This window comes from Rousettus aegyptiacus, unplaced genomic scaffold (assembly GCF_014176215.1).
Source record: "Rousettus aegyptiacus isolate mRouAeg1 unplaced genomic scaffold, mRouAeg1.p scaffold_m13_p_4, whole genome shotgun sequence".
In the NCBI taxonomy this organism is placed as follows: domain Eukaryota; kingdom Metazoa; phylum Chordata; class Mammalia; order Chiroptera; family Pteropodidae; genus Rousettus; species Rousettus aegyptiacus.
This window is the reverse complement of record NW_023416307.1, coordinates 44,044,584-44,067,493: the sequence shown is the minus strand read 5'-3', so window position 1 is coordinate 44,067,493 and position 22,910 is coordinate 44,044,584. Positions and strand designations below refer to the sequence as shown.

At 35.9% G+C, this 22,910-nt stretch overlaps 1 protein-coding gene across 17 annotated transcripts in view; it reads right to left on the bottom strand.

Moving 5' to 3' along the window:
* LOC107505903 (LIM domain containing preferred translocation partner in lipoma) overlaps positions 1-22,910 on the bottom strand; it is a 607,668-nt gene that overhangs the window by 341,625 nt on the left and 243,133 nt on the right. For all 17 annotated transcript variants that reach the window (XM_016136314.2, XM_036219277.1, XM_036219274.1 and 14 more), the window contains one exon: positions 1,337-1,449. In XM_016136314.2, coding sequence (XP_015991800.2) covers positions 1,337-1,449 — 113 coding nt within the window. The remainder of the gene's footprint in view (positions 1-1,336; positions 1,450-22,910) is intronic.

Genomic DNA, 22,910 nt, shown 5'->3' with positions numbered 1-22,910 from the left:
AAATCCACATGGCTCATTCCCCCTCTCCTCCTCCAAGTCTTTGTTCAGTCATCTTCTCAGCGAGGGCTTTCTGACCACGCCCATCCTCAGTAGGTTGTATCCCTGACCATCTCCCCAACCTGGAGCACTGATCCCATTCTAATGTACTTTGTAATGTAGATGCTTTGTTTACAAAGACAGAAGTGTTATGATGGCAGAACACTGTAGAATTTCTAGTGCTATCATGGTGCACACACAGGAGCACAGAATATTTGTTAAATGAATGAATCATTTCTTCTTGAATCTCTCCCAACCCAAAATTTAAGAGAAAGAAGACCAGAAAATAGATTTAAACTACTTAAGTGGTTATTTCCTATGGCTTTTTCTTTTTAAAACATTAAGAGGACTTTTAAATATTTAAAAGTAGACCAAATAATAGAATAAACCTCCAAGCACCCAAAAATCGACTAATTTTTTCACCTATATTCTCACACAGCTACTCCTTACTCAATATTCTGAAGCAAATACCAGACTCCATTTCACTTCATCCACAAATATTTTCAATGTTTCTCTAAAATTCTAAGGACTGTTTTTTTTCTTCCACTTATCTAAAAAATAACAAATTCTTTGACTTTATTAATAAAGTCAAAAAATAACAATAACACCCCTAAAAAAATAACAATTCTTTGACTTTATTAATATTTCCTTCCTGACATAAATGACATTTACCTACCTAAATGGTGGCAGTTGGTCACCAGCACCCCTACATGATCACAGGCTGAGAACTCTTCCTAATGTGGCTTCTCACTCCACCCCTGAGTTATTTTGCAATCCACACTCTCTGAAGCACAATAGTTGTATATAATCAATACATGCTACGACGTGCATCCTCAATCTCACTCCAAGAGAAAATCCTAAGGATGTTTGCTGCTGCTTTTGCTAGAAAGATGTTACTGACCAATTAGGACACAGTGATTAACCAGAGCCTTAAAACACCAGCCTTACTTAAGGCAGAATGCAACATTTGTGGATAGGGAAAAAAGGCAATGAAAAAGCATGGTTGTATATCCCCAGGATAACAAGAAAATGTGAACTTCTCAAGTGGCATTCCTAAAACATGGCTTTCAGTTTCTAAACAACATTAGTAGGTAAAAGGATTTCCAAGGCTTCAGAGTGCAAGCTGCCAGAACTCTGAGAAGCTCGAGTCGGGCATTCTGCACTAAAGGGCCTTAGCTCTTTGTGAGTTGCAAAGCTCTCTGTAGGCTCTGGATAAATGTTTATCTGCCACAGAAACAATCACTGGATTCATGAGCTTCCTAGCATAGCTTGTAAACATGACTTCAACCACAGATCTTACCTGTGCCCTGAAAGTACCTTCATCAAGGGGTGGTGGAGGAGGGAAGTTCCCAGAGCCAGATGGAAGAGCGCCGGCATCATCTAGAGGTGGGGGTGGAGGTGGAAGAAAATCACCTAAGGAAAGAAAACACACACATGAAGTTAATAGGGATGCAATTTTAGAGTACTCTTAACAAATATTTGCTGGCATTTTACTGCTTTGTAACTGGCATTGACATATAATTTCTTGCTTTGTATGACAATTATTCCCATCTTAGTTCTTTTCACTTTAATTAGTAGTCCTAATTTTCAGAAGAATGAGGACCAGATTCGATATTTAGAAGTGACATAAAAGCTAGTCTACAGAGGTCGTGTACATTTAGCCAGGATGGGGAAGTTGCTTGAGGGGGTGAATAACTGAAGTGTCTGACTTGGTCCTTACCCTCAATAAATTTCAGTCACCTAAAAGAGGAAAAAAATGTATGCACTAGTAAGAGTAATACAAGATGTAATTTATTAAGATGTGCAAACAAACTCTTCTGGAAGTTAAAATGAAGCAAAGCTTATGTCTGCATGGAGAAACAAGCAAGGCTTTACCGAGCATTTAAATTGTTCCTGACTATTATGATGTGCAAAGCAAGTCCACTCTAGACAGAAACCAGTGGAATAAAGGCATATAGAGGTCAAAAAATTCAGGGCCTGGAGAATAAAGAGCAAGTTACAATATAACATAAATATAGGAATGTAAAATAATACAAGTAGGTTATAAAAATTAGAGCAGTGACAAAAGAAGCTTTTAAGTGTGTTGCACATCTAGCAAAGATCAAGTTACAATATAACATAAATATAGGAATATAAAATAATACTAGTAGGTTATAAAAATAAAAGCAGTGACAAAATAAGTTTTTAAGTGTGCTGCACATCTAGAAAGGGTTTGAATTTTATCATGCATGTAGTGGGGGTCCATCAAAGATTTCTGAGAAGGTAACATTTGGTTGCAATATGATTTACTAAAGACTAATCGAAAAGTACATGTAGAACAGATTAGAGAAAACTGAAATTAAGATACATCCGATTTGGAAATCTGTATGCAATACAAGCAGGAGGTAATGAGGTTTCAGGACACTAAGATACCCCAACATCACTGACCAACATGAACAGCACACGAAGTTAGACTTGTTGGAAGAATGTGCTTAATCTCTTAAGATGTGAGGTGCAGACTTATATCTGTGGGTTCCTGGTATAGAATCTTTTAAAATACTCTGAAAGAAATTCTACTAGGAAAAAAAAAAATCCATTTAAAAACAAAATTCTTTTTCTTTTAAACATATTTTAGATGTGTTGGGAAAATGTTCTTTATTTATGGATAAGTAGCTTTTACTTGCCATTTCAATATTTCCATATTTAGAGCATAAGTAGTAAGGTAGCAGTCTCTATCACTCAATGAGTTTTGGGGTAGTACCAAAGCAATACAACTTAAGGCTTCAGCATGAAAAAAAAAAAGTCTAAACTGCACTGTGGAAAGCTGATGAGTTGGACTCGTTGGTCTGATATCCTTCGAGATGATTCACTTAGGCTCCATTTGCCTAATAAATAACAGTCTTAGAGTTGGAAGAGTAGCTAACAGCTGTCAAGTCTACCTCCCAGCCATATTCAGACTACCAAGTAGTCACACACACTATCTTTACAGTACTCTGCCTTTTGGACTCTCACTATGCCCCAAGCACTATGCTAAGATTTTCATACACTACCTTCTACTCCTATACAACTCTCTATGCTGATGGTTCTCAATCTTTAGAGTTCATCGGGATCTCTGGAAGGTCTTATTCAAACATAGACTGCTGAGTCCAACCCCCAGAATTTCCGATTCAGTAGGTCTAGGGCAGGGCTCAAAAATTTGCATTTCTAATAAATTCTCAGGAGATGCTAATGCTATTGGTCTTGGGAACCACACTTTGAGAAACACTGTATTAAGCAAAGTACCGCATTATTATTCCTACCTTAGACCCCAGAGGATTAGTAAGGTTCAGTGACTTATGTCATATAGAAACATTTCTACTTCTCTTACCCTTCTGACTGTACACATCTGAAGACATATTTTATCTATATCCTTATTAGGGTTATAAGTCTCATATAGCTTTATTAACTCTACCTAGTAGTTCCAAATGCTAGCTACAAACTAGAGTCACCAAGGAAGCTTATTTTAAAATGTTAGTGCCAAAATGCCATCTCACACCAATTCAATTGGGGTCTTGGGGATAGGAAAAAGAGAGTAGGAAGAGTCAGATGCCAGTATTCCTTTAAAAGCTAGATTATTCTAACCTGCAGCCAAGATTGAGAAATTCATCTGTCCTTTATCTGGCCAAAGACTGCACTAAAAATATTTAACACTTATTAAATAGAAAGAATTGTCACTAAGTTCTTTTCTGCTTTTAAAAGGCATCGTATATGAGAAGAATTCACACAATGAGATCTTAAGTGACCAACAAAGTAAGGTTAATGTTGATGGAAACTTGACTACCGAATTCTAATTCACAGGCTATCTTTCAGGTTTGAACATTTTATCTAGATCTATATGTACTTCACACCCAATTTAAAAGATTTCTAAGCACCTTCTAATTTACCAGATTCTATTATGCCATGAAGAATTGTCAGAAAATTAAACAGTATCAGAACTAAATGAAATCTTATAAAGGTAGAAACAAAGGCCCACAAAAAACAAATGGAAAGTCCAAATTATCACAGCAAATTAGTCCACACAAGAGAAAGTACGACTACCTTCCTTGAGGTCCCTTCCAACTAGAACCTTCTTGACAGCATTTCTGTCATAGTAATTAAACATAGTGAGTGAGGCACAGGCTGATGACACTCCTGAGAGAGTGAAAAGGATCAGAAAAGAAAAATGGAATGTATGTTTAAAAAGGACAAAAAAAAAAAAAAAGACAACATGACTGTAGACTATATTCTAGATAAGATTAGGCAGATTTTTAAAAGCCCTAGCGATAACCTCACTGTAATCGTCTGCTTAATTTATATCAGTTATTAACTTAGACTTAGACCAAAGTTTTCAGTTCTTCAGCTCAACTGTCATAGACTTCTTATTGTATTCTTCAGAGTGGATCCCACATTTTAAAGTGATGCGGAAGAATGGGTAAATGTTTCAAAAACAGATATACACACAATGAAGGGATAGAATACGGACAATGGATCCTTTGGAGGGAAGCACTACACCAATTGCATTCCAACTAGTTGAAATGGATGGGATAAAAACCTCTTAATAGCCATCTTAAATCAAACTAAGAACTACCATGAGAATTCTGACTTATAGCTCACCATTTAACAGGCAAGTAAACAAAGGAAAATGCCTCTAAGTTTCGGTAAGAATAAATTCAATTTAAGTGAGAAGGCAAAATTTCCATGTTTAAAGAAGAAAGCAAAATAGAAAGAACAATGTGTGTTTGGGTGGCGAGGGCTAGAAGGGAGGGGGTGCTTTCCATTGCATTTTTTAAAAACAATCAAAGAACATCTGGCTTAGGTGTTTAGGAGGTGACCCTCTTAGAGTAAGAGCAGCTGAACAGAATCAGTTGCAAAACCTTCCAACTAGCAATGCTAAGCTGTTGACCTTCACATTAGTGCAGGCCCTGTCCTTTCTGCTTGCCGGAGAAATCCAAATGGAACATCCAGATCCTGTAAAACACAGGGGAATTGGATAACTCAAGCAGGCAGCCCCCCAAAATAACACACCATCAGGCAATTGGTATAGTGCAGTGATACATAAAATCTAAGACAGAAACATTTGATTTCACAAGAAGTGAAGTAGTCGCAGAGATGCCTATAAACCTGATTCCTTCCTTACCTTTTTTCTCACGAGCCAAAGCTTACCACATGGAAATATATTTATTCCTTAATTACCAGGTAAAATGTCCTACTCAAAGTTACACAGGTAGTTAAACACAGAGCTGGAAATGGATCCACCTTCTGCCTGGCAAGAAGCTAGAAAGGATCTCACTTAATTTGCTCCATATCATCCCAAATCATTCAGCCAATGTTCAAAGGTTTTTGCTTGTGCCAGAGGTAGCGCCATGAGGTGGTTAAAGAGCGAGTTAAGAAAATAAAGTATTATATACCCGATTCTCAAAAAATACGTTATGCCAATTTACTTCAGAAAATAGCCTGCTATGCATACCATTAACCTGATAAGAAGAGTGAAGAAAAACCCTAAGAACCCAGCTATGAATGTTTTTCAAGCTACCCTTTCTAGTCTAGAGGTAAAAAGGCAGTGACATTGAGAAGCAATGTGGTTATCTGGTTGTAGCAGAGTTATCACCCACTATAGTTACCTTAGTAACATGTGTTGAGCATATATAAAAGGCACCTAAATGCAGAGCTTGCTTATGCCTTTGCAATAAAAAGGCCTCCATCAGAATAAAAATAAATAAATAAATAACAAGAATTTACCAGCAAAGATGATGATAAATTACTGGTTATGCGTGATTGTAGTGGAAAAACAAAAGAGAGTAATTAAACTCAGATCACTAAGTGAAGTCTCAGTTCATTTACTATAGTAAGAGAAAGCAAGAAAGCAAGAAAGCAAGAAAGCAAGAAAGCAAGAAAGCAAGAAAGCAAGAAAGCAAGAAAGCAAGCAAGCAAGAAAGCAAGAAAGAAAGAAAGCAAGAAAGAAAGAAAGAAAGAAAGAAAGAAAGAAAGAAAGAAAATGAAAGCATTATTATCTTTCTTCTTCATCTAAATATCCATGTAAACCTAAACACATAAAGAGGGATTTAGTTAGCAGCCCCCTTTGAGCCTCATATACAATTTTATCATACCATCTCTAAAACTTGATTGCATTTATGTGCTTATGGTCACTCTCTCTTAGTTAGAACTAAAGGTTCTAATAAGGAGAGCCCACTTATAATTTATCATTCTATCCTCACCACCTGGCATCAGGTTTGGACTATGGTATATTCTCTATAAACATAGGTTGAATGACGAAATGTAAACAAACAAACAAACAAGTAAAATCACTCAATTGATGTTTAAAAAAAAAAAAATGACCTGATGCCTTAGGTGCTTTTCAAACATCGATGATCAAAACACAAAGGGATGGAGATAAAATGCAAACTCTGATTCAGCAGGTCTGGGGTTAGGCATGAGGGTCTGCATTTCTAATACGCTCCCAGATGATGCTGATGTGGACTTCACATGGAGGAGCGTGACTCCAGGGTTCTTCCACCTGGCAGTTGCTGGTTTTCTAACTTTCTTATGTGGAGAATTTTGGGTTGTTTAAGGGAAATCTAAACTTTAAGCTTGGTATAAATAAAATCACTTAGGGGCTCCTCAAAATAAGAATTTAAATGATGAGTACACAAGAGATTGGGTTGGAACATACAATATATACAAACATAAAAAAATTAAATATGGTGAGCAAATCATAAGCTTCAGATAAAAGCAGTTATTCACTTCCATTAATAATAACTAACAGAGAAAGGAAATATGTTTTTTTAAAAAAAGTGTAAAATTTCAAGTCCATAAACTTAAAACACAAACCCCAGCTCTACCCTTTACTCAGGAAAAGGCATCGCTACCATCTCAAGTTCGATTTTCCTTAGCTATTTAAAAGAGGATAACAATATTTATTTCATGGTGTCACTCTGCAGATACAAGTAGTTGAAACAATGACACTGAACCTCTTTTTAAATAACAACACAGAGTAAAGAAATAACTTTTAATATCATGATGCAATATTACTATCTAGACATACATAAATACATGTATATCTAAAACAACAGTTTTATGAAACTATACTTACTCATGTAAAACACATTGAAAATGTCCATTATATTTATTTATTTAAAAAGTGTCAGTTGTGATACACTAAAGTGAGTGTGGCCCATAAGTGGGTCTCAACTCACAGGTCGAACATCACTAAGCTAAATTACATGTAAGTGATCTGTTCAAACTGTGGATTGAACTTATGCATAGAGGGCAGCTGAGTCTAAATATGCCTTGTCCCCTTGGTAGAGGAGACCAAATCTAAGAAGTCGAAGCTCTCTTAATAAGGTTGAGTAAAAAGAGCAAGTGAGAAGATAAACAAATACAACAGGAGAGACAATCTTCATAAGGTGGTTGAGTAATGTCACAGTTATGGCATTCTCCTTATAGATTAGAGGCTCTTTATTATAAAACCAAGCAACTGAAGACTTTCTTTACAATTTCACCCTCAACTCCATCTTCAGTTTGCATTAAAACACATATGCCAAGAAAACTACACCAAAAAGCACACTGAATAAAATGAAATATTTTTAAATGAAACATTCAAGGTTTAGAGCAGCATGTATAGTGTTGTTAATAATACGATACCATATATACATATATTCCTGTGTCATCATGAAGTATCTTATCTTTTAAATAGATTCCCAAGAAATTTTTAACAGCAAGTTGTCTCTAAAAAGGTGAATTTCCAACTGGGAAACAAGAGTGGAAGAGAAACTTACTTTTCATTATACCAGTTTCTAACCTGTCATTATTTTATCCATTCACGACTTTAAAATAACACATATACACAAAAGAAAAATTTTCATTACCTGGAAATGAGCTATCTTCAAATGTTAAATCAAATAAGGTTTTAAAAACCACCGGGAAATACTGGGATATGACATAGGTCAAGAAATCATTGAAAGTAAGTCCCATTTAATGTATCACCCCTCAGTCATCTCAAACTATTTACTATCTGTTGGTTATAACTAAAAATATGAAAGAAATTGTCCTGATTTACTCAACATGTTTTTCCTATTAGAGATAGGATAAAATACATATTTATTCCTAGTGCCAAAGCCTACACACCACTCAGTGTTACCACAGACCTCTGTGCTGGAAAGAGATTAAACATTATTAATAAAGTAGTTCCTAGATTCTCATTTTGCTCCTGTTCCTTGAATGTGCACCCCTTTGAGCACTCTCTGGCGATAATTATCAGGGCAAGATTGGGCATTCCTGATTCCCTATCCTCATTGTCATAAAATTAGCAACAACACATCCTCCCTTAAATGACACACCATATGTAAATGAGAAGATATGTGACCTTCAATAATTTTGATTCTTCAGTTCTCACACTAGATGTTTTTGGAATTCTGGATTTTATTACACATAATTATACATTAAAAAAATTAAGCTTTCTGATTTTCTTCCTTTTTATGTTCTGCTACTTAATGACAAGACAAATTGTTGACTTTAATAGTACTTAGTGTTCTAAGTAATGGCATTTAAATGGAAGGACTAAGATGATGGTACAGGAAAATCAGCACTCATACCTACTAATGTATAAATAATACCAAAAGCCTTAAAAATATTTATACACTTTGATACAGCACTACCAGTGTTAATAAATTATCCTGCCAAAGAAGTACATAGAAAAGTATGTTAGAGAATCTTCATCATTATAAAATATAATACAAATAATCAGAATGTTCAACAATAAAGCATTGATAAAAATTCTACTGCAGTCAGTCACACACTAGAAAACTGTGTGACCATCAAAACGATGCTGTTGATCTCAATCTGACATCTATTTCTTCATTGATTGAGTGCTTTCTATGTAGCAGGTGCTATTCTAGACAATAATGGGAAAAGCAAACAGAGAGACAGACAGACAAAACAAAAAGTGCTGCTTTCATTGAATTTATGCTCTGTCAGGAAGAGAAGAATACTTAAAAATCAATTAAGTAAAACATAATATCAAAAAATGATAACTACTACACAGAAATATAAGTAAGGAAGGAGGAAGAAACTGCGAGGGTGGTGATGGAGTGTTGCGATTTTAAAGAGAAAGTTTGGAAATGCCTCACAAAGGTGGTATTTGAACAAAGACTTAAATCTAGTGACAGTGGGTCATGGAGTAACTGAGAGAAGAACATGAAATGCTGCTTTTAATATATTATCATGTGAAGGAAAAAGTAAGCTACTGAATACCATTTATAATATATATATAAATATTTTGTATAAACCTGTATGTTAACGACAGTCGTCCATAGATAGCTCTTGGGATGACAAGAGGTTTTATGTTACTCCTTCTCCTTATAGTTTAATCGTTATACAATAAGCGTGAATTACAGGCATGGATTTCAAAAAAAATTAAAAGGAAGACAATTTGAAATGAATTGCAGAATCTACTGAAACCCAGTATTTAATTTTAATGCGCCACTATATTTACCCAAGCCAAAATGTAACAACTTCATTTTCTTTCTAAATAATTTAGTTTGAAATGATCTTCGAGATTCTATAATTAAAGGCAAAAAGAAATATTATCCTAAAGTAGATGAAGTCTCCCTGATTTTCCAAAGGACCATTCCACTCTACATTTAGTTAATACAGAACCTCTGGGTTTTCACTGAGTTCAATAGTCCTCATATTTAATCACAAGTAAATAGTCTGCTTCAAGGTGAAAGACCTAGTGCATCACATCTAACCATACTCTATTTCTCTATCACACAGTGGTTCCCATTTGTTGAAAAACAAATTCAGTAGTCAAAACCACTGCATAATTTTTAAATAATATGAAATTAGGAGGAGAGTCTGTTTCTGCAAATATACTAGAACCAAATAGCATTTTTTAATCTACTGATCTCAATTGTCTTACAAAAACATAGTACTTGCTACCCAAACAACAAACCATACCATATATTTTGAATACCAAAAATGAGAATTAAAAATAAATTGGCAATGAGTTAACCCTAAGCATCGATCTTCTATCAGCTATTGAAGTATCTCTAGCTCCAATACAGAAAAGTAAAATTCTCTATTTAAAAATGAAATTAAAATGAAAAATCTATGTTGTTGACAGAAAATGAGGCAACAGTCCATGGAAACCAACAACAAAAAAAAATTCTTGATTTACTACTGAAAAAAGAAGCTGGCAAATAAATATCAAAGTGCTGAGAGACTACTAGTCCAAAAAGTATCCCTTTTCCTTAGAGATGGGACATCGTCCTGTGGTGGTCATTGAGACCAGAGCTTACCTTCCCTCCAAAGATGATGATAAAGCTTGAGGGAGAGGGGATTCACAATAGGAAGGCTTTATGTTGCTCATTTAACGTAGTTCACCACTGCTAAATCTGGATAGAGTGAACCATCCTCAATTTCAATAACAAGATATTGTTTCTTTTTTGGTTTAGCTCTATTAGAGGACATATTCTGCTCTTCGTTAGTTCAACTGCATACTGACAGGCTTCTTCTACTAGACTATAACCTCCCTGAGGGCAGATTCTGTTTCCCTAATCTCTATATAGAGCATATAGAGCATATAGGAGATGCTGAATAAATGTTATATTATCATTATTACAAATTATTATTATTACAAATCTCTATTACATGAATTAAATTGAGCTCTGAAAGAATGAACATATGTATTTTATCATGAACAACTTTGCCTCTAATTATTAGCATAAGGTCGATTTGTCACAGTCCTGGTGAGTAACAGGTCCTGCATGACATTTGTACTTGAATAGTTAATAACATTAGTCTTAAAGCTAGCCAACTAGTTTTGCAGTGGTGGTCATTGTTGTTATGCATTACCTTACTTAGAGCAAATCTTCAAAATACAAGCACTGAGTCCTCATCCCTAAGTCGCCCTCTGGATATGGGAGCGCCCCAGCCTCCAGAAACATTAATCATATGCACTGTACATGATATGTCTTCTGTAATAAAAGATCTGTAGACAGATTTTAACAGTGTACATACACACACACACACACACACACACACACATATATATACCACAAGTTATCTGAGAAACAAATTTAAGTCCTCCAAGAATTTTGGAGAGTCAGCTCTTCTCCCATTAAGGAGAGATGGGAATGGAAGAAGAGTAGTAAAAGGAAGGAAAAGGAAGGAGAGAAGTCATGTGGACAAAATCTCAAAGTATTAGTGCTTGAAGTGCTGAAGCAGATCTGACATTTAACCGAGGGTATGCATCAGAATATCACCAGGCACTGTTTTCTATTACATATGCTCAGGTCCAACTCTAGAATTCTTAAATCAGAACCTCTGGGGTTGTGACCCAGACACACAAGCATCTTGACAAGCTTCCAGATGATTCTGATGAGTAGCCCTGGTTAAGAGTCATGGACCTCTACAAAAAAACAAAGTATTACTAAAGAACTATCAGCTACCAATGAGACAAGGCAACTAAATGCAACTTGTAATTCAGGATAGAATACTAGACCAGCAAAGGGATATTAATAGGACAATTGATAAAATCTGAAAAAAGTCTATGTATTAGTGAGTAGTATTTTGTCATCATTAATTACTTGGTTTATGTAACTACACTGTGATTGTGTAAGAGAACATTTGAAAAAATGAATAAATGCTAAATGAGAACTCTTTAAACTATTTTTAATGTTTGTGTAAAATCTGAAATTATTTCAGAATGAAAAGTAAAAAAATTTTTTTTTTAACTTGAAGAAAAAAAAGTCATCGATCTAGTCCAATAACATTTTTTTATAGGTGGAGAAATTTTCAACTATTGTGGTCAAATGAAACAGTCAAAGACTGTGGAACTACACCAACAAACCCACTGTGACCTCAAATCTCCTAATTTCTATCTGAGGACACATTTACCACAGTATATGGCAGATTTAGTGTGGAAAGCTGAGACCTCTTGAGAATGAGGAGGAAACTTGTTCTGCCCCTACGACCTCAGATGATTATCAAGAAGAGAAGAGGTTCTTAATATTTAGAAGACATTCAATAGGTGATCAGGAGTACATAAAATATCTTCAACAAAATCCAGGTTGAATGCAGCATAGATAGGCCAATAATTGTTTGGTGTTCAGCAGCAATGAAATCCCATAAAGCCTCCTTTCCCCACTGCCGAGCCCATTCCCCCTCCTTGGGAGACTCCTTGAAGATGAAAATGGCCATATGAGACCAGGGCTTTTTGTGGTTTTTCCGGTCTTCTTCTTTCATGGGCGAATGACTTCAAATTCTTCTCACTGAGAAATTCTTGTTGCTATTTTTATAAAATGATGCCAACCATTACTCACTCTCTTTCAATCCTGCCATTTCATCGAGTCTGAGGCTTTGCGAATACACAAATGCTTTAAAAATAATCAAATAGAGACATTCATTTCATTTCAAGGTGGTTGTTTTTTGGCATGTATTTTTTTTTCCCCCAAAGGAATACTGGAGCTGACAGGTACTGCTCTAAAATTTTACTTCACCACCTGCTAGTTGAAATATTGCTTTCATGGATTTATATTGTATTAAAAGGTCACTGGCTGTTTAAGTCTTAAACAGTTTTAATCATCCTAAAAGTCTCTTAACAGTAAGAAAAGGAAGCTCAGAACAAACAGCAGCAGGGACTCTAATTAAAAGGGCCAATTCATCTAATTTTATTTGGGGTTAATTATTCAGGATTCACTCTTTGATGTGTAAGGAATAGCAATTAGTAATTTTAGTGATTTGAGAATCATTGGAGGTGTAATCAGTTAAAATGAGTGAGTGTTTACAACACAAGATGGTGAATTAGTCTCTCTCAGCTGGAGAACAGGAACATTAGGCTCCAAGAGATCAAGGCTAAGGATTTCAACCCTAGTAATAACAGTCACTTCAAAATAAAACACATGTCAACAGCATCTAGCATTCTATTTACTCCTAGGTAAGGCAAGGCACAGAAGCTTCCTAAAATTACCTTTAACCAGATCTCCATCTTTGCCGCTGTCCCCAATCTCTTCCCTCTATTTGGTTCTTGCCACCATGGTAACCATAAACGCATTCCATTTAAAAAGCAATTCTAAATGAATACACCACTTACAAGCAACATAAGATCCAGAATAATCATAGCACTCATTTATTCCATGACTGCAGCTCTGATCGACAGCTGGGTGTCTCCACCTGAACCTCTAGCTCTGTGCTCAAAACTGAATTTAGATAACCTAATCGACAGACCTGCTTACTTGTTCTTGCATCCTCTATTTTTGTTTATTTCATTACAATTCTCCCAGTCACAAAGGTTTGAAGAAACCCCCTTTTCTCTGTTTTTGCCCCACCCATCCACACAGAGCACAGAAAGCTATCTTAAATTATACCAAATTTTTCAAATCTATTTACTGATTTCCATCTCTACTGCTACCACAATACTTAATGACTAGATACCTCATATTTAGAATTAAGAACCAGCCTAAATGGTTTCCATTCTTAATAACCTAGCCCCTTCCAACTAATCTTATACACAGCTGCCATAATAAAAACTTCCATTGGCCCCCAAATAGCCAAAACAATCTTGAAAAAGAGGGATGAAGTTGGAGGGCTCTCCCTTCCTAATTTTAAATCTCACCACAAATCAAAACAATATAGTGCTAGCATAAGAGCAGATAAACAAACTAATGAAATAGAATAGAGAGTCTAGAAATAAACCTTCACATGTATGGTCACATATATGGTCAATTCTATGGCAGCTCTGCTGAAGTTTTAGAGAATGATGGTTTGGAAGTACTAGACACTTGATAAAAACTGCTGCTCCGGGCTTTCCACGACTTGATAAGACCTCCTCCTGAACAGGCAGAATTCTGAAATAGGCTGGGCCTCCTATGAGGAAATGGAGAGCAACTTGATAAGCTCAGTTAACCATACACCCGTGTAGAATGCTCTGGTAACTGCATTCTTTGAAATTACTGCAGCAAACAGCAGCTTTGGAAGTTTTCCACTTTAGATGGCTCACTTTTGTTAAGCTACATACCCGGTAATCTGCCTGACAAGTTTCCTTGACTCCAAGAATTTACTCCTTAACTTCTTGCTTTCTGGACTCTTAGAATTTGCTGCAGCAAGACTTCCCTCTCCACCATTTCTCTATATAAGAACCCAGGTTATTTCGAGGCCCAGGTCACCTACCAACCCCACACAGGCTTCCCCGGTTGCCCCCTGACAACGGCACCTCCCCATCTCTCACCCTCTGTAGCATTTTCATAACATGCTCACAGTGCACAATACAGGAGACATTTGCTTTACTGCTCCTTGTGTTTCTAGAGGGCCCACACATGTCAGATTAATCACTCTATTCCAACACACCTCTTCAGTGCCTCATAGAGTTGAGAGATGAAGAAGAGTTAAGAAAATATTTGCTGAGTGGATATATGCATGAATCCTTAACAATTAAAAATTGAATATTATTCCAATACATTATTCTTTGAAAGAATAATCTGAGAAATTGAGTGGCCATCAATATCAAAATATGTGTATGCATATGGTGTGTGTTTATGGGGGGGGGGAGAGAGAGAGAGAGACAGAGAGACAGAGAGACAGAGAGAGACAGAGAGAGACGGAGAGACAGAGAGGAGGAGGAGAAGAAGAAGGAGGAGGAGGAGGAAGGAAGGAAGAGGAGGAGGAAGAGGAGGAGGAGGAAGAGGAGGAGAGGAAAGAGAAGGGAGAAAAGGGGGAGGAAAAAAATGAAAGATTTAGAAAGAGAGACTCAACTGAATGATCATCCCATGAGGATGGTTTCTACAAACAAAACATGCTCTTGACTTGATCAATGACTCAGTTAAGTGACTTAGATATATAAAAGAAATAGCACTGTGGTATTAAAATACATCACTTCCAGTCACACCTAAACCATTTACTAGATGTGTGAATGTGGGCAAACCATGAAACTTCAGAGCCTCATTTTTTTTTCCTCTGTAAAATGAGAATAACAGCATTTGTCTTTTATATTGCCCAGGGTTGTGTTGACTAAGGTAGGTAAATTTAAGAATATTTTTAAAACCATAATTTGCTACATAAATATATTTTTATTGTGTGGTGATTCTCTATGTGACTTAACCATAACCCTTTCTTCATATTTAGAAACTTGAATACAAAATACATTCGTTTACTGAGTATATGCTATATTCTTAATACAGTTCTTGATATATAGTTGTTTCAAAGAGTTAGGTGTAAAGGCAAAGGACAGAGAAAAAAGCATGAATATAACTAAAACAATAGCAAAATGAAGTCAAAGCCAAATAAATAAATAATACTGTGCTCTCTCGGGAATGTTTAGAAATCTTGGAAAGAAACCATGGATGGAGCCCTGAGGTGGCACTAACTTGGCAAAACAAGTGCTTCTGCAACTGATTAACTCGATGTTTCCTCAGGTCTGGGAGTTATTACTGGGTCATTTTGTTTTTTAATGGACATATTGTTCTTGAACAATTTGCAAGACATAAACAAGCTATTGTGATGAATCAATCAAAAAGGGCAGTTTTGTCCTCAAAATCCAGTTAAATTGCCAAGTCAAAATGACAACCACCACAACCAGGCAGTCATACAAACAAGATCACCCCCAAATCCCAATGACCCTGCTTAGTTCTGGATGGGCTCCTCTTTGCCAACTTTGATCTGTAAACCACACCCCCACACCTATAATGGACAAGACTCCTCAGTAATAACTTTCAAAAGGCCTCCAAAATCAATTGGATGCTTATCATTCACAAGCTTATGTATTTTTTTTTTTTTTTCCAATTAGAAAAGAGAATCCAACAAGCAATCTCTTGAAAAATCAAGTTTTGTCTCTAGGGAGGCACTCCAAGAAAAACCTCATTACTTGTATTTCATTCACTCTGCTTTCTTCACTCCCTCAGATTAGGAAGTCATGTGAAGGAAGACAGTCCCAAATGCAAAGTTTGGTGACGTGTTCTGGGCAGAAGTTCAGGCACCTTGTTATTTTAGCAGACCTGATCTGGCTGTCCAAAGACATAATTTAGCTGAGTGAGGAACTCATCCCCTCCTGCTTCATTTGGCCAGCTGCCTCGGAAGGTCTTTCATTCCTAGGGCAATGGATTTATTGCTCTCTTTTATTTCTCCAACAGTAGTTCCAGTTTTCTGAGTGTCAAGTTCAGTGAGCTCAGCTTTGGCATTCAAGGATCTCCTTATGTCTCATCCTTAAGAGCATTTGTTCCAGGTCTGTTTGCCAAGGACATGGTGGCAGTTCCCTTCCTGGCACTTGAGTCTGCAATATTTTGCTTCTTCTTATAAACAGACCCATCCCATAACCAGACTTACCTCTCCAAGTCCCACTGGTACTGTCATGGCTTAACTGCACTAATGGTATGACTCTATAAACTCACAAAATCATCAGATTAGAAAGGAGTTAGAATGGAATAAGAAGGTCTGCTAGTCTTCAGGTCAGTAAACAATGGCCAAATCCAGCCCATTTCCTGTTTTCCTAAATAAGGTTTTATTGGAACACACCTACAGTCACTACTATACCTATTGTCTGTGGCTGCATTTGTGTTTTGTTGGCAGAGTAGTTGAACTTAAAACTAGCAAAGCCTAAAATATTTTCTATCTGGACTTAAAACTTTGCCAAACCAGATCTAGTCCTTGAACTCATTTTAAAGATAGAAAATTCAGATTCAGTAAGGTTAAACGATATTCCTAGGGATTAAGTAAAATATTCAAAACACAATAACTAGGGCAGTACTGGGCATATGGTGCATACACACTTAATAAATACTGGTTCTCTCCAGTGTTTAACAAGAAATTATATGTTCCATGAATGTGGAACAGTGCTAAAATGATGTTTTTTAAATGCAACATCGCTGCCCTTGAGAAATTCATTGTCTAAAAGAGAGAACAGATATATAAATGATAACTTCAACATAATATTCTGTGTATTAGTTATCTATTGTTACTGCAACAAATTACCATAAACAATTATTTAAAACAACGCAAATTTATTATCTTACACTTCTATAAATAAGAAGGCTGTCATGGATATTACTAGGCTAAAATTTAGCTGTGAGCAGTGTTGCATTCCTTGCTGTAGTCTCTAAGGAAAATCCATTTTCTTGCTTTTCCAATCTAGAGACTACTCACTTTTTGGCCTTAGGGCACCTTCCTCAATCTTCAAAGCCAGAAAAGGCTATTAAGCTCTCTGTCACACTGCATTACCCAAAGTCCTCTTCTGTCTCCACAGTCCTCTTATAAGGACCCTCCTGATAACCCTGAGCCCACCCAGACACTCCAGGAAAATTTCCTTCTCTTACACTTACAGTCAGCTGATTCACAACCTTAATTCCATCTGCAACCTTAATTTCCCTTTGCCTTGTAACTCAACATATTCAAGGGTTCCAGAGACTGGGGTGTGGACATCTATTTTTTTGGTGTGGGGGGGGGTGGGGGGAGCATTATTGTGCTAACCGCAAGGTGCCATAAAGAAGGAAAGTATGCACACAGCACTGTAAACGTCAAAGGACAACTTACCAGCACCAGGCCACAGCACAGACAAGAGCAAAAGGTCTTTCATGGTGTAAAATTTCTGGAGTTTCCCACAATTATCTGGAAATTTCATCATATTTCAGCATATTTTTAAATTTAAATATATTTTTAAGGTTCCATTTCATCTCATACACACTGTTCTTTCTTTTTGTAACTATCATCTTGATACCACAATAAAGGGGAAAAAAACCCTATCAAATACAAAGTTGAGAAATTTTAGAAAGTAAGTTTGAATTAGAATTTCAGTAAAACCAGTTACATACTCTGTGGGATTGCTTCTCTTAAGTCCATTTTGTGGATAAGAAAACTCAGAAGGACTAGGAACCTGCCCACACAGACCACAGCTAAGGCCTAAAGTTACTTCATCTCTCTGAAGTTAATAAACAGAATGAAAAATGTTAGTGCAGCATTTTTGTGAAGCTCTTATGAGAAATGCCTTAAAATGCGGGGGGTGGGAGGTGTATTAAAATCTATTTGAGAAAAATGAATCCTATGAGTTCGCAAAAAGCTGGAGCTATATATAGCATGTACCTGAGATGATAGAAATATTTTATTCCCAATATATTTGGTTCTTCAGACAAAAGTATAACTCAGACTAAAAGACAAAGCCATGAGCCTTCACTGTTTTTGACGTAGAAAGAAAAATTGTTTGTTTAGAAAAAAATATGAAGTTTCACAGAAATATTAACAAATATGTAGAGAGAATACAGCTGCATTTGTAAATTCTGAGGCATAACAGTGAAAAGTGAATTACCTGGTTTGAGAATGTGCAAGTGCCCAATAACTGGAAGTATGCAAGTAGAGGCAAGAAGACTACTTGACAGGAATTATCATAATGGAAGTACAACCTTTATAAATTCAAGAAACCTGGTAAATAGCCTGTAAAGGCCCTTTCAGCACTGTTAATTTATGATTCCTTCACTCTAAGTACAAGGACAAATCACTGGCAATAAGAGACACAGGCTTCTTTTTAATGGGTATAGTCAGAAAATGTCCCCGATTCCATGAAAGGATAGTTATCCTAACTGCAAGAAGGTGCTTCCCAAGGAGGGGACATAAAGATAATTTCCTAGACAAGATCAGGCAAAAAGCAACTTATAATGTGGACAATAATACCTGTATCTGACCCTGGCTCCCGAACACTTCATTGCCCTGCTGAAAATGAAGCTTTTTATACACAGAATTCCACTCCCCTCCCCCCAAAAAAACTGTTCTACTCACTCTCAAACCATAATTCTTTAAAAGACAAATATGTGCTCACCTAGAGGTATGAAGGAGAGTACCTAGGCTGTCAATTTTTGCAAATCCTACCCAACACGGATCCGTACACGTGCTTAATACAAAATAGCCTTTTCCCTTTGACTTAACAGATATAAAGATCTAGTGGGAAGGCTTCAAAATATATGAAAACTTTCCAACCTGGCCCTTGTTAACTGAGATGGAGGTGATGCAACAATATTTCTTAAATTAAGGTGTACACATTTCCACTCTTGACAATAAAAACCAAGTAAAATACCAAATTACCAAGACGGAAAATTCCCACCATAAACAACTAGAGCTACCCAGAAGAGAAAAACAAGCCATCCAGTCACAAGAGCTAAATGCCCTCCTGTTACAAGAAATATACACACATTCCCACGCACAACCCTTCCCTTGTGAATAGAGCTAAAGGAGCACAAAATAGTTTGATAGAGACATTATATTACTTAGACAAAACTGAACTAGATTATCTGTTTGTTTATTAGATTATGGCTTTAGGCACATTGTTCTTCACTAAGAGCTCTTGACATGAGCCGACACACACATTCTTTGCAATGAAGGCTTTTGTGAGAGTATTTTATGGTACTTAGGCTCTTGAAAAGACTTGTGAAAGCCGTCACACCAGAGGATTAAACCCAATCTTTTGGGTCACCACATTAGGAGGGTCCAGTTCACTTCATTCTGCCTTATGTAGGATATGTGAGCTTTCTTGGACATAACACCAAATGGTTCCAACTCATTCACTGCTAAATTTCTCATGTTAATCCCCTCCCACTTACCTAGTCACAAACCAAACACCAGATCCTGAGTGCTGATGGATGAAAATAAAAATAGAGTAGTCCAGAAATGGAATTCAACTATATTTCATTTCCAGTTATCATTAAAAGGGGAAATATATTCTTGTTTTTATTTTTTATTTAAATTTCAATCGGGGACCTCCTTATAATAAATAATAAATTCCTGGAACATATCATTCCATGTGTTCTGATTCCATATTTTCCTAACTGGGTAAGAGATCACGGCATCCACCTGGGTTCTAGTTTGTTTTGTTTGTTTGTTTTCAGAGTAAGACTTATTCAGACTTAACTGGATCTGAAATTAGATCAGTATGTAGAATTCAATCTAAGCCTAAGCTTTCTTAATATCTCTTAATATTGGCAGTTCATTCCCAACTAACTGCCGTATAAATGTGAGAAAACCACATTTTTCTAGACATAGAAGGACTTCTCGACATTTCATTCAAACATCTCTACTCTTTGTTTCTCTGATATTTAAAGTGTTGGGCTGTGGAGTACCTCTTAATCCCCGCAGTTATAAAATGGGTATAATAAGTATTGAGCTATCCATGTAGTAAGTGATTTGTCTTTCTTGCTGCTCTGTTGATTACTATCTATGGAATCATTTGAAATCCTGATATCTCAATGTATCAATCATAAATATTTTAAAGAAAAGGTTCTTTGCACTAAACCCTATAGAAACTAATAAAGTACACCTCAATACATGCTCTTCCTTTTTCCTAAAGCTCCCACTTATAGAATCAAGTGGACCAACATTGTACAATAGAACTTTTCTGCAATTTTGGAAATGTTCTATGTTGTGCCACTAGTTGTCGTGTGTACCTATTGAGCATTTGAATTTTTTAATTTAAGTTTAATTAATTTAGATTCAAGTTAATTTAAGTTTAATTTAGCTACAACACTGGACCTCAAAGATTCAATCAGATTATACTTAAAATGTTTTGTTCCACTTCCCAATCCCCCTTTAAAAAAATCTGCCATAACAGACTGTGAATCGGGACAGTTTTCTTAGTATACATTGGTATAATATAAAGGTAATAGCAACACAGCGAAAAGCCCTAGTGCCAGTGCTGTCTCTGCCATGGGCTTGTTGTAAACCTGGGACAAATCACTCCACTAGACAGTTCTCATGATTCATAAAGATGTTATGATGACCAAGTTACAGAAAAGTTTCTTAAGAAAGCCTAGGATAGAACAGGCAATGAACAAAAGCCAGTTAAAGTCTATTTTCCATTTCACCAAAGGGTAGATGAACAAGTGAGTTGTACAGCTGATAAAGTTTCTACTCAAGTCCTATCCTAGCCATGACTAGCTAGTGCGCTTCTCATGTTCTCTGACACAGAGGAGGGCATTTAGTAAAATTAAGTTGAATATAACTGGATTCTTGTAAGTCCTCTTTCTTTTTGAAGATACTTTAGAGGTGCCTAAGAAAATCTAAAATGAAATTAGTGGTGGAGAGGTGTTTATACAAAAATACATGGCAATTAATGGAACAAAATATGCATATCTAAACACTAAATATATAGTAAAAGAAAGAAAACTTAATGTGTTAATGTGAGATTATTCATTAAATTGAATTTGAAAACTATATAAACCATTTTAAAATTAATTTAGACCCTCATCTTAAACCAAAAGTATTTTCAGTTTGATTAAAAGCTGAATATTAAAAAAAAAAAAAAATTGAAACCAATTTGTACCTACTTTAAAATGAAATAAAATTGAAAATAAATACTCAGTAAGGTAATACACACATACACTTATATAGAAAGCTCATACAAATTGTCTAAACATGCTAATACAATAATATGCAAATTATTATTTAAACCAATTCAATGAAAAGGACATACATATGAGAGGTAGTACGGTATCAGGCTGAAAACTATGCTCTTAGAAATCATGATAGTGATTTTCACGAAGACCCCTGACCACTGTCTTCTCGAAGTTACGTTACAATTTCCTCAACAGTTCTTCCTAAGATACAATGTCAAGCATTCTCTCCATCTTGGCTGGTTTTCTCTGGATGACATTATTTTACAATGGACTGCCTGGAATTAAACACCTAATTAACTTAACCAGTAAACTTAGACATGAAGCAAACTCCAATCTATTAATGGATACCCATTGCTCCATTTTGTTCATTCACTAAAAGTCTATCAAAGGGACACACTTCTAATCACTCAATTTCAGGAATCGCCAACTAGCTCTTTGGAATCTTAATCATGCTCCATGTTTTCAACACTTTACCAATGTTCTTTAAAAATAAAAGTTTAGAAGTGAAACTTATACACATGATTAAGAACTAAAAACATAATTTCTTGAAATTTTGTTATGCTTTATAAGTCATAAATGAAGAAGCTGGCCTGGAATAGTCTATTCTCTCACACTAGGAATAATATCAGTACTGATACGGGGGCAGAGGATTAAGGAGAATACTATTCCAAAGGTAAGTGGCCCTGGAACAAGTCAAGTTTTCTGCAACAAACAAAGCCTGGTTTTCAAGTCCCACTCTCTCCAGGAGGAGATGTTTAATCTGGAGATCAGTCATTTAAAGCCTTCAAAGGCCAAAGTAGAAAGAACACTTAAGGAGTATTTTGTTCTCTCTCTCTGTATAGGATGGATGATACTAAATCTAACACAGAGGTGCCATTCTCAAGGGTACATGGATGGCTTGCGTTGAGAGCTCTAAACAGATTTGATACCTGCATTCCAACCACAGCCGAGTCTAAAAACTATGTATCCTTTGTTTACAGATCTTGTTCAGATGCAAAAATAAGAAAGGCAGACATACCCAAAAAGCTGGTGTTAGCATTAATGAATAGAAAGATAAATGTCTTCGAACCCATGATGCAATTATTTTCCAAAAATTTTCATCATAAGGCAGACAAAACTAAAGCTAGAAATTTTCACACAATTAACTGATTTCCTCAATGTGCAAGAAATGATTTCATTAAACTGCTACTAAGAAATTGTCAACCAGTTCTCCAACCATCTTTCCTTAAATGTAAGCATTCCAATTTCAAGCAAAAGATTCATGAATATAAGAAAGGTAAAAACTGTCAACAAAGGCAAAACATGGACATGTAACTGGGCAGTCTCTTGTTCTCAACATAAAGGATTCAAAATGAATAATCAACATACATTATTAAGAGGAAAATAAGCATGCCCTTAATCTATTCTATTGATAATAATCAGGTACTAAAGTTCAAAACTAGGTATAATGTAGAATATTATGAAATTCTCTCTCTCGAGGTCATATTAGACTAGAAAATTCCCCGTGATGGCTGATTC